This window comes from Poecilia reticulata, linkage group LG23 (assembly GCF_000633615.1).
Source record: "Poecilia reticulata strain Guanapo linkage group LG23, Guppy_female_1.0+MT, whole genome shotgun sequence".
NCBI lineage: Eukaryota > Metazoa > Chordata > Actinopteri > Cyprinodontiformes > Poeciliidae > Poecilia > Poecilia reticulata.
In genome coordinates this window covers 16,080,460-16,092,470 of record NC_024353.1, presented here as the reverse complement: position 1 = coordinate 16,092,470, position 12,011 = coordinate 16,080,460, and the positions used below count along the sequence as shown (strand labels likewise).

The following is a 12,011-nucleotide window of genomic DNA, read 5'->3' as shown; positions in this document are numbered from 1 at the left end:
TCAGTCCAGCCTACCGAACGTGAGCAAAAAGCGGTAAAGCCGTTTTTCCCATAGACATTAATACGTAGAACGCCTCATGGAGCGGGCCGGCCCGTTGCTGCGATACGTGACAGCGTCCGCCATATTGAATGTGGAATATGTGCCAGTAAGGTAATACAAGTGAATGGACCGAGCTTTATAAAGTGCCGTTCTACAAAGTATTTTAAGTTAATACTTGTCATTGACACATTTATTACACACATTAATATATTTGGCAATCACACAAATTACTAAAGACAGAGTTTCTAACTTTTGATGTGATTATTTAATTGTTTTGGGGGCATTTCTAAATAAAGAGCACAATGTTTTTATTTGATAGAAATGATTCTGATAATTTTTATATTGAAATTGATGAACACACTTTTACAGTGTTTTATTAAAGAATATATTTACATAATTTAATGTACATTTAACATTTCAAGACAAAAAACAAAAAATTTTCCTGTATTTATTTTTTATACGTTATTGAGAAATTACTTTTGATTTATAAATCATTGTCAAAAATTAAACTATATTTTTCTTACTTTTTTCCAGAGGATAAATATTTATTACAGTACGTCAAATCTGCTATTGACAGCAAAGAGTGAAAGTAATTCTAAGAGTAAATTATTTTTATTTCATTACATAAGCTACATTAATACACTAATACTTCAGATTGAGATATTTAAAAAATACACAAAAAGTGAAAGAATAAAACATTTATTTATTATACACTGGTCACAGGCAGGGCGTCAGTCTGCTGGTCACACTGGGAGAACTCCATGACTTCTGAGACGTCCTGGTTCACAGGCTTAAAGCCAAGAATAAAAGAGAAATTATCCAAAAGTGAAATAGAAAATACATGTTTCTTTCACATTCAGAAAAAAAACATTTTCAGCATGTTGGGCTCTGACTCGTAGCATCTTTATAGCTAAATACCGACATGGTGAAGCTGAGCTGGAAACAGACTGAAGACCAGCAGCAGCTCCAGCTCTGATCCTGACTGATCTTTCTTCACTAAATCCTCTGGTTTTTAATGAACTTCTCCTCTAACAGCGGTTTCTCATCAGCTCTCTCATTAGAAAACAGTATGAAAACGTTAGCTGCTACGCTAACAACCAACGGTTATTTCGGGCCAATTTAGCTACATAAGAAATATTTTCCGGTTGTTTAGAAGCGAATTTCTGGCTGCAAAGTCAAGTAATTCTGATCTTAAATCCTAACCAGGGGAAGGTAATGAGAATGAATCCTGTTTGTTCGTAAAACGGTTGAAATAAGTCCACCCAGCACAGAACTTAAGAAGCTCCGATCGCCCTGCTGCCACATTGAAGATGGCGGACGGAGTTACGCACGATGTTTATGGTTTTTCCTATGTGAACATATGGAACTCTTCCATCTTTGCTTCTACAGTGTAAAACATGGTTGCTAAAACATGTAAGGACAGAATAACACATGACTAACAGCATCGTCCCAAAACAGCCTCTAATAATCAGGAAACAAATGAACGTACCTTCATCTTGTGGGATATTATCACCTTTATTTATCATGAATAAGAATACATTTAGTTTTCTCTGTAGCTTGTCCAGAAGTGACTAAAGTACATGTAGTTCTGGGGAACACAGATACTAAAACGCTGGTTCCAGTTTGGCCGCCGGAGTCAAACTGAAGAATCGACATTCCCAGGAATATATTTTTTAAAAGCATAAAAAACATTTGCAGATAAAAAAAAACTAATGGAAGAAAGTAACTCCAAACAAGCTAGAGACTGGCAGCCAAATGGAGGACTCCTAAATAAGAAGACAAAGTCATAACTTTGGATATTTTGTAATAAAAGTTGCTGGGAAAAAAATAAAACTTCTGTATTAAACTATTATACAATTCATATATAGATTGCATTATAATCAGAACTTTGTTTTTCCCCTGAAGGTGAGTGAAACAGTTGTTGACCTCAGACAGTAGAAGGGCTTGTATTTCAGGCGTCCTGACAGGAAGCTGAGATCCCGTGCCATTCGCATCAGTTCCTGTTTGTCTGAGGTTCTCTTTAAAGTAAACAGTCACCAACGACAAGAGCTTCCCCTTTATCCAGTACACCCGGCACACACACACCCTCTATGCACATAACACTGGCACGGCCTAGGGCAGGGGTGGGCAAATCCTGGTCCTCGAGGCCCAGTGTCCTGCAACTCTTAGACGTCTCCCTGGTCCAATGTACTTGAATCCAACAGCTGAATCACCTCATGAGTGCAGCTCAAGTTCTCCAGCATCCTACTAATGACCTCATTATTTGACTCAGGTGTGTTGAAGTAGAGACATCTCTAAAAGTTTCAGGAGACCGGCCCTCCAGGCCTGGAGTTGCTCACCCCTTGCCTAGGGCGATAGATGGAGGCAGAGCCAGCCTGTGTGCACTGCTGTTAGGAGACCTCCAGGCCAGCAGGGGTCTCCAAGAGAGCACAATTTCCCACTTAAGCTTCAAATTATGAATCATTTTTATTGTGAATTTGACTTACAAAATAAAAATATAAGTCTTAAGGGAACTCAAAATAAAAGTAAAAATACAGTAGTAGCATCGTTTGATAGTCCTGCTACTAGCTTAATCAAGCAAATTAAAGAAATGAGCTTGTTTCCCAACATAACCAAGTCTTAGAGTGAACATAACTGCCACATCAAATGAATAAGGCAGAAAAATAACCTAATTCAATAAATAATGTGAACTAGAATGGGGATCCAAACTGAAGTTCTCCCTAGGCCTCCTACCATCATGAACTGGCTCTGCCTTAAAATACAAGCCCTTTTAAGATTTGCTGGAGAAATAGTTTTGTTGACTTTGTAACAAAATGGAAGGCAACGTTTTCTTTCATTAGATATCCAAAACTAAAAGCAGAGCTCATGTAGACGTGTGAAGTACCATGCAGTTTAAAAGGAGAAAAAAAACACCTAAGTGAATCAGAACCCAACCTCTGCTGAGCACAGATTTCATTAGCTTAGTGTTTCCTCCTGGTGTTTCAGTCATATCTATATATAATTATTTAATATTAATGATTATTAAATCATCATCCAGGTCTATAAAAACAATTACTGAATGCATCTCAGCTGACAATGTCTTCATATTAGAGATTATTTCATAAAACTGTAGCTAAATGAAACAGTTGGAGGTAAAATCAGCCTGTGAATCTATTTACAGTTTCATCAGAGAAAAATAAATTAGGAAAAATGTTTTAGAAATGTTCAGTTCGACTTCCTGAGGGGATTTTTTTTTCCTGTAGCTGGTCCAGAACCGCCTCAGCTGGAGCTGCAAGGAGAGCAAACAACATGATTCCATGAGTTTAAAGGAAGGAAGGAAATCAGGAAGGAAAGGAAAAGTAAAAGACCAGAGGAAGGAAGGACTAAACGTAGATAGGTAAACTTGGATAAGGAACAATCTGAAAACATTTTTTTCCAAACTAGATTTTATTTTCCGATCCTGATAATCTAACTCCAGTCTGTTCCAGAGTGTTTACCTGTCAGCTGCGTCTGGGTCAGCCTCAGCGCTGCCGTCTGGTTTGGCAGCAGAGCCCCGCAGTTTGATAGGATCTGTTAAAACCCAGAGATCAGAGGTTCAAGTGGAGATGGAACAGGAAGTCAGAGATGTGCAGCAAGAAGCAGTTCTACCTTGGATCCAGCGGATCTGTGTGGCCGGTCCGTAGCCCTGCTCGTTCTTGGCCGCAATGCGGAAGACGACAGCAGGCCGGCAGGACGCCGAGCTGTCGATGTGGGCGTTCTCCAGGTGGGAGGAGCTGACCGAGCAGCTGGTCTTGGTGCCGCGGTAGATCCGGATGAAGGCCATCTGCCCCGGCCGTTCCGAGCCAGACCGGCTCTTCCTCACCGCCAGGTACATAGAGTACTCAAGAATCCGACCCGACGGAGACGTCGGGGCCTCCCAGGTGATCTGGACAGCATCGCTGGCCTGAACACACCACACCGGACCAGAACCTTCATGACTGTCAGAACCCTCCAGCTAACTCTTACCTCCCACTAGCTGCATTTCCATTTCAAATGTGCATAAAACTTTGTCAATATTCTGCTAATGTCATTAAATAAATAAGAAACACTATTAACATCACACACTTATAAAGTTTCTTCACATGATAAGTCATTTCTACTTCCTGTCGTCTTCTTCATGGTTTGCAGCAGTAGCAACATCCGGTTGTTGACCATGTGACGTGTGTGATACAAAAAAGTGTTCCCATTGCAGTTTTGCTAAACAAACCAATTTTAATTTACCCCCCGCCCCCGCAAAAAAAACATCTCACAGAAGCACTTAAACTTTTGTCAAAAATGAGAGCTCTTTCAAAATTGCCATGTTTCCATTGAGCAAATTTATTTTTGAAATGTCAAATTGTGCAAATATATGGTCAATGGAAACGTAGCTACTGAGAGGAGATGCTGTTGCGTTACCTTGGAGATCTTGACTGCGGCGGGCGCTCCGGGGAAGCCGGGCTGGCAGGTCTTGAACTCGCTGGCTGGGCTGAAGTCTCCCTGAGAGAAGCAGTTGATTCCAGCCACTCTGAAGCGGTACATCTGACCCGGGGTCAGCGGCTGCTTCTCCCGGCCCTGGTAGTCCTGAGGGCTGGGCAGCTTCCTCTGGTGGACGGCCTGACAGAAACGCAGGTTGGTCAATGCCACGCTAACACTCTGTTAGCTCGCTGTTCAGGAATCTCACCTGTTGGTCTTCAGCTGGCAGGAAGTAGTGGCTGACCTCGCAGTAGAGCGTCTTAAACACGCCAACGTCGAACCACAAGCAGCCATCTTGGTTCTCCTTAGCCTGAAGGCAGCGCAACACATCCAGATGAACCAGCCGCAGCACCTCGATACAAGTCTTCACACCGTTTAGGCTTTTGCCAAAGCCAAATTGAAAACTAGGTCAGATTGCTTGTTTGTGTTGATAAACGGGATTCTGGCTCACTAGAGGAGTACCGCAGGGTTCGGTCCTTGGGTCACTTCTCTTTCCTGCACATGTTCTGTTTTCTTTTTTGAAGCCATGTTTATCAGTGATGAATAAAGATCAGGAACCTCTAGAAGCCCACAGGGAGCTCTGTTAGTGAGCACATTTTTATTTTGCTTTGACTGTTCCACTCATTTTGTTTGAGACTATGATACATTTCGTGAACATAAAATCTAGGGCTGGACAGATAAATTGGCCCTGATTTCTTTAATTTTGGGAAATTTTGACAATTTAGCAACTTTGTCACTATATTTAGGAACTTTTCAGGAGGGAAAAAATAATTAAAAAATTAACCAAAATCAGAAATCTTTTTAAAGATTGGTTCACAGTATTTAACATGTGACCTGACCTGATCTGTGTTGGGGTACAGATCCCCCGTCTGGTCACCTGGAGCAGTTTGTTTGTCTGGAAGCAGAAAGAGAAGATGTTTAGTTTGGATATTTGCAGGATCTGGTTTCTCTGTGAGCCTCCTCCCTACCTGACTGCTGCTGCTGAGCTGAGCTGCTGTCCTCCATCGCTGCTCCTCCTAAAACATAAAAAGACATAAAGCTGAAGCAGAGGGAAGGCAGGTGATTCTAACTGACTCGATTCCTGTTGGACAGTGAAGAGAAACCAACCGCAGTGTTTGGACTCAGACTCTCTCCCAGCCCTCTGCTCCTCCGCTTTGGTTTCACCTGATGAAGCTGATGTGTCCTGGAATTATAAGGAAACATTCAATCCCAACATATTCACACCTCAGTGTGAGTGAAGACCAGGATGATGGTGTTAGCGTTCAGTATGGCTTTAAACTGATGAGTCACACCTACCTGGGCCGATGCGTTCTGTTCTGGACCCTCGTTTGGGTTCTGAAGGGACTGAGGACCTAAAAAAAATAATAGATTTTACAGAAAAGTAATCAACTCTGATAATTCAACGACATCACAAGGAACCAATGACAAACAGGTTCAGTTCAGTCCATTTTAAGGTTCCTGCTTTTGGAAAACACTGGAGCAGCTAAGCAAGCACCAGGCGACAGTGGAGAGAAACCAGTCGCTTTAACAGGAACAAACATCCAGAATAACACATGGGAAGACAAAAAAACAAAAACTCTGGGTTGGGAGTACTTTCAACAAAGAAACAAAGAAACTAGAATAAGTATAGAACAACTGGGCGAGATATCAGAGGAGGACAGATCCATCCAAATATCAATGTCAATACCAAGTCGGTATCAATATCGGATCCACACTAGCATGATAAATGCTAGTGTGGATCCGATATTCTAGTTTCAGATTCCTTCTTGAAATTATATTTTGCTTTTGTGTTAGTTTCCCAACTCTACCTTAAAACAGATTTTGCTCTCAAATGAAAAGTTTTTGCATTTATTTAGAAAACAACGAACACAAAACTGTTGTTTTTCTATTGTCTTAGTTCAATTTTGTAGACACTTGTAAACTTTATTTACATTCTGTCCTAGGTTTGAACAAAGGAAAAATAATAAAAACACCAAAAGATAAAAGTAGTTTAATGTATCAACCTTAAATATATTTGTGTTTAAAATGTATCTACTTGGTATCAGATTGATGCCAAAACATGCAGCATCGCGCACTGTCTATTGACAGTAACACCAGGATGAAAACTTCATTTTGATTTGAATATTCTCTCCGGCCGCTGATGACCTGTTGAGTCTTTGCATCGTCTCACCTGCAGGACATTGACCTGTCCCAGTTTGTCCTTCTGTCCCAGTCGGCTGAACTGGTTTGGTGGTTGGACAGCGGACCACCGGCTGGATCTGCAGGATGTAGAAGTCTGCTGCAGCTAGGGGGCGCCACGCCACGTGAAGCACACTGACCGTGGACTTGATGAGCATCACTCCCTCTGGTGCAGTCGGACGATCTGACAACAGACGACAGGGATGTCACTCTTCCTTACCAAAGGCTGAGCTGCGTCTCCTCTCTGTCCTCACCTGTCTCCATGTACCAGAGGTCCTTGCAGCACACCTGGTAGTTCCAGCTCTTGCGGTAGCCGTCGCGGCCGCTCCAGATGTACAGCCTGGAGCCGACGGCGGCCGAGCAGTGGCCGGCTCTGGCTCGGGGCCAGTATACGGATGGGTCGTCTGCCTGAGGGCCCTGGTTCTGGTTCTGCAGCTGGGCCTGGACGTCGTCCTGCTGCTCCAGGCCGACGCATTCCCAGCACATTGAGTCTTAGAATGGAAAAACACCGGCAACGATGCTTTACCTCCAGATTGGTGTTTCTCAAACTTTTTCAGGCTGAGGACAATTTAACTCATTTAACAAACACTCATGCACCACCTGACTAACCGTAACATCATCTTAATATGTACAACCTGAAATGAAAATATGAGTTTTGTAAATGTTCTGTTTTGTTAATGTGACTTGCTGTAACAAAAAAAACATGAACAAATCTATTCGAGTTATTTACGGATTGTGAAAGTGTAGATTCTAATGATGTCAAATACATGGAAACCATGTGCATTTCTTGTAATTCAGAAGAAAAAAATTCATGAAAAATAGGCATTACACAATGTTTTCTTTCAGTCTGACATCAATAATTATTTTATTTTAGGTGCTACAAATGCAGTTAGTCAGCGTTGGGCGCAGCGCTGCTCACTGCCTCCTCACCGTCATATCGCGTTCAGAGCAGCCTCAGGTCGGGCAGACCTGGACCTGCGTGCCAGTGGCATGCTATCTATCATAATGTTGAACTAAAATCAATAAAAAGTTCTGCAACTCACCCCAAAAACTAAAAAATATTCCTGCAGGCATGAAATCTTCCTGAATTCTTCATCTTTTATTTAGAGTAACCCAGTCTTAAGCCACTTATCCATTATTATTTTTAAACACAATCACTTGGTAAGCTAACTGTATGCGCCGCACTTTGAACTCTCGTCACAGCTAATAGATGGTTGTTTCTGTGCAGTACCATTCAGACCAGTAGGGGCCCCAGTGGACCACAGTTTGAGAAAGACAGATCTAGAGAACAGATTACTCACCCAGATTCAGAGAATCCAGTGAGTTGGAACAAATCGATTCTGTTGCCGTGGTGACCCGTTTGTCAGACTCCGGCGCAAGAGTCCAACCTCCAAAAACAAACATCCTGCACACAGATCAATAAAAGGGAGTGTTTACAGGTGGAACCACTCGGTTTTTACTGCGTTTCACAACCCAGACTGCAGCACCTGTTTCCAACGACGTTAGCAGAGTGAAGGCTTCTGGGAAGAGGGGTGGAGCCGCTGGTTTCAGGCGTGGACCAAACCATGGAGCCTGAGGCAGAGAAGAAGAATACATCAGTTTCGTGGACATGAGCCGCTAATGGTCTCATGAACAACCAGAAGTCCTACTGAGGTCAAGCTGCCAGAGGTCGTTCAGTCTGCAACCCTGCATGCCCCCAAACACGTAGAGCTTGGGCGAGCCGAGGCCGGCGTACGCCACACAGGTGTGCGACTCTCGCGCCGACGGACCGCCGCCCTTGGTGTCGGGAACATTCCAGCCTCTCGCTCCCGTCAGCGGTTGCAGCTCCAGCTCATAGAAGTCCCCTAGGTACCTGAAAACAACCACAGCTCAATCCATCACACCAGAAACCACCAACACTAAGAAACTGACGTTAAAGCTATCGCCACGGCAACCTTTTCTGTCCCACCACCACTAGTAGAAACACGGAGTCTGCTAAACTAACTGGAGCTCTGTCTGATAAAACACAGATGGAGCTCAACAGCAGACACTCTAAGGATGGATAAATGTTGACGGCGGAGGATCCGTGCTCCTCCAGATGATCACAGATCCTCCTAACAGACACATAGGCCATATTGAAATCAAAACCTGCTCGTCTCTGGTTTTGATTGGGTCATCATTGGATTTTTCAGTCGGACAATGATCTAAAATTAAGGCTAGGACTTTAACACATTAATTTTTTTATGTAATTAATTAATTTTTTTAGTTTTTTATGCACAAAGTTTACGGCTGGAAACTTGTATATGTTTGTTTCTGGTACACCGGTAAATCTGACGCACAAGCGACATCCGCAAGCAACGTCTGTTCAATAATTTAGCAGGAAAAGGGATTCTGGATTGAAATTTTTGCTTAATCTGTATCTTTATAGTTTTTTTGGTTAATTACAGACTAGGCAATTTAATCTGACCACGAATCAAAACATACGGCCAGGACAACACAGAACACCGGGACCAGGACTACACAGAGCAAAGGTTCTTCTCTTTGTTTGCTTCAACTTCGGAGATCTTGAACTCAAGTTCAAGATAAGAGACAACCAAGCAGCCCAGAAAGATGTTTTGTTACCTTGGTACATTCCCGTTGGGGTCCTCGCTGTCATTGGCCAGGCCCCCGAATAGGTAACACTTCCCCCCCGCCAGAGTGAAGCTGTGTCCAATCCGAGGGCAGGGCAGGGATCCGTTCCTAGGCGCTCTGGGCTTCAGCTTCTTCCAGAGCCACCGGCTGGCCTGAGGAGGACAACACAAGCAGCTCTGGAAGGTTCCGTTACCTAGCAACAGCAGCGCTCAACTCCACACCTGACTTACCTGGAGTTCATAGAGGCTGTTGGTGTACTTTCCATACTCGACCATGCCACCAAACACCAGGATCCGGGTGCCTTCGCAGACAAAGCCATGAGCGGCGCACCCGGGTGGGATGTCCCCCCTCACAGCAGGGAGGAACCACTGTTTGGAGACTGAAACAGCAACACAGGTATCAAACCAGCTGCTGCTTTAAAACATGGTTCCACAGCTTTGACTTGGAGTTCCCACTTGACTTGATGCTTTTTGCCATCATCAGTGATTTTCGGGCAATAAAGTGGCAGAATTAACTTTTATGAGAAGATGTGGAGCACTTTTAAAGCCAGCGTTTAAGCATAGTACAGATATTTTCAACAGGATAGGATCATCTGCTTTCTTAGTTCGAAAACTAACTTTGGAGTGTCCAGCATGATGCTGCCATCACCATGTATTTCTTAGGATTTAAAGTCTCACCTTAAATGTTCCAAATTAAAGGTGCTTTGATTTCTTATTTCACTCTAAAAAAAACTATTCAAATATCCTTCAGGGACGCAAAATGTAATATTAACGTCCATTATTAATGCATGCGATAGACGCTAAAACACAGAGGGAGACAGCTGAGTTTAGCCACTTGAAAGTAATATTACTGAACCCACTTTAACAAACTGCCTTTAAACAAAATAAAACTATGACAAGAGGCAGAATATGGTAGAGTTTTATGTAAGTAAACAAACTTCGTGTCAACAGCTGGGCCACTTTCCTCCGCTAAAAGCTAAAAACATTAGCAGCTAACGTTAGCTCACCCGTGTTGTAGACATGGAGGTCCTCCGCTATCCCTTCATTCCCGCCACCGAATACAATGATGAGCTCGCGGATTGCCGCCGCCCGGTGTCCATGCCTGGACCGGGGAACGACTCCAGTAACGGAGTGAACCTTTCGCCACTGCGGCCCCGCAACACTGCCGCTCATTTTCCCCTCACGAAGGACCCCGAAAGTTTGGCGCTGTTGACGTTTCAAAGATGGAGGCGGGGCCGAAGAGGAAACGGGAAACTCAACCGGAGAGAGGGAAAAACTAAAGACCTCTCACTCTGTTAAGTATTGGTTGTATCAAAAATAAAAAATAAAATAAAAGGAAGGAAGAAAATAAGAGAACGAAGGAGACTCATCAATACCAACGACCGAAGTTATTTAGCAAACTAACCAATAATTATTATTGTTAAAAATATGAACTGTCACCTAATACACCGCACTAATCACTTCTGTGTTTATCCTCAGTGAGCACCTTAGTATTTGCTGCAATTGTTTCATAATGCATTAAGAATTAAAATTCTTTAAAAATTTACATTTGTTCAGTATTGAATGTAACAGTCCAATGTAAAAATGTCTATTATTCAAATCCAGCAAATGCTTCTCATTTGTACTTCAATGCAATCCTCCATAAAATACACAAATGTATACTTTACACTTGTAAGAAACTTAGAGGTGCCAAAATAAAACAGATATTATCAGACTGATTAAGTGGTTCTGTCTGACTAAAAGAAAAGTAAGTGATCAAATCCTATTCATAAGCACATTTTAGTATATATTATTTGAAATTATTTAATTGTCCTAACCCTTAAGGACCACTGTGCCATCAGTAATCTCGTTCATCACATTTAGCCTACAAATCTACTCTGAATAATCTCCTCATATTAGTAAGACTCTTTCTAGTTGAGAAAGAAAGTCAAAACAAGCCTTGTTGTGTGGAAAGCAGACATGAAACTAAAATTAAAAAATGGTTTAGATCAAAGGATATTTATTCACTAGAATGGTCCAATCAAAGTTCAGACATAAATGCAAATAAGAATGTTTTGCCCAGACACGAAATTTGCCATTCACGGATGCTGACTAAGCTTTGAGATATGGTTTCGAAAAATGAATGTGCAAAACCTGTGGGTTTTGTAAATCATATTTAAGTCTGTGGTTTATTGGAAAACATGTGGAACATTCAAGTCACCGCATAAACACACCGACTCGTTGAGAAACTGCTTCTGGGTGGCGTCATGTATTTTCTCTACATGATTTGTGTTTCAAAAATGATTTCAAAACACAAAATCTGAAAAGTGTGACATTCATGCACATGTCTTCAGTCCCCTGGTGGTGGCAGCACCATGCTGTGGGGCTGCGCTGGAAAACAAAACAAAACAAGCCTAAGGAAATTGATTAAAGTGGACAAAATGTTAAACACTTCCAAAGTTAGAATGACTTTTACACTAAATCGAGTTTTTAATGTTATCTGACCAGTAAAACGGTACATTTTAATAAAAGGAACTCAAATGCTGGGCTGTGTTTTTCACATTTCCGGTAGGTCGGCTGACCTAGGTCGCGCGCGCGCGCGTGTGTGTTTAGAAACAGGAACCCCTCCTGGTGAGCAGGAAGAGGGTGACGTCAGTTGTCACTTGGCTCTTGAGCTCTCTCTCTCTGTGTGTGTGTGTGTGTGTGTGTGTGTGTGTGTGTGTGTGTGTGTGTGTG

At 42.5% G+C, this 12,011-nt stretch overlaps 1 protein-coding gene across 1 annotated transcript; it reads right to left on the bottom strand.

Annotated features, from left to right (window-relative positions):
- Window positions 1–3,273: 3,273 nt before the first annotated feature.
- On the bottom strand, window positions 3,274–11,951 carry hcfc2 (host cell factor C2). The gene is made up of 18 exons (XM_008401465.2): window positions 11,510–11,951; window positions 10,304–10,588; window positions 9,528–9,676; window positions 9,289–9,449; window positions 8,337–8,539; window positions 8,175–8,259; window positions 7,989–8,092; window positions 6,942–7,178; window positions 6,680–6,871; window positions 5,806–5,861; window positions 5,617–5,692; window positions 5,478–5,525; window positions 5,349–5,404; window positions 4,718–4,819; window positions 4,453–4,650; window positions 3,667–3,961; window positions 3,516–3,588; window positions 3,274–3,307 (listed from the first exon to the last, which is right to left on the bottom strand). The coding sequence occupies exons 2-18, from the start codon at window positions 10,467–10,469 to the stop codon at window positions 3,298–3,300; spliced, it is 2,211 nt and encodes a 736-aa protein (XP_008399687.1). The 5' UTR covers window positions 10,470–10,588; window positions 11,510–11,951; the 3' UTR covers window positions 3,274–3,297.
- Window positions 11,952–12,011: the final 60 nt, after the last annotated feature.

Bases quoted from the DNA above. Each gene is read 5' to 3' on its own strand.
- hcfc2 (XM_008401465.2), bottom strand. From the start codon at position 10,469: ATGAGCGGCAGTGTTGCGGGGCCGCAGTGGCGAAAGGTTCACTCCGTT. The intron at 5,693-5,805 runs GTAGGTGTGACT...TTATAATTCCAG, and splicing joins AACAGAACGCATCGGCCCAG to GACACATCAGCTTCATCAGG. The intron at 3,962-4,452 runs GTAACGCAACAG...TGGTGTGTTCAG, and splicing joins CCGCAGTCAAGATCTCCAAG to GCCAGCGATGCTGTCCAGAT.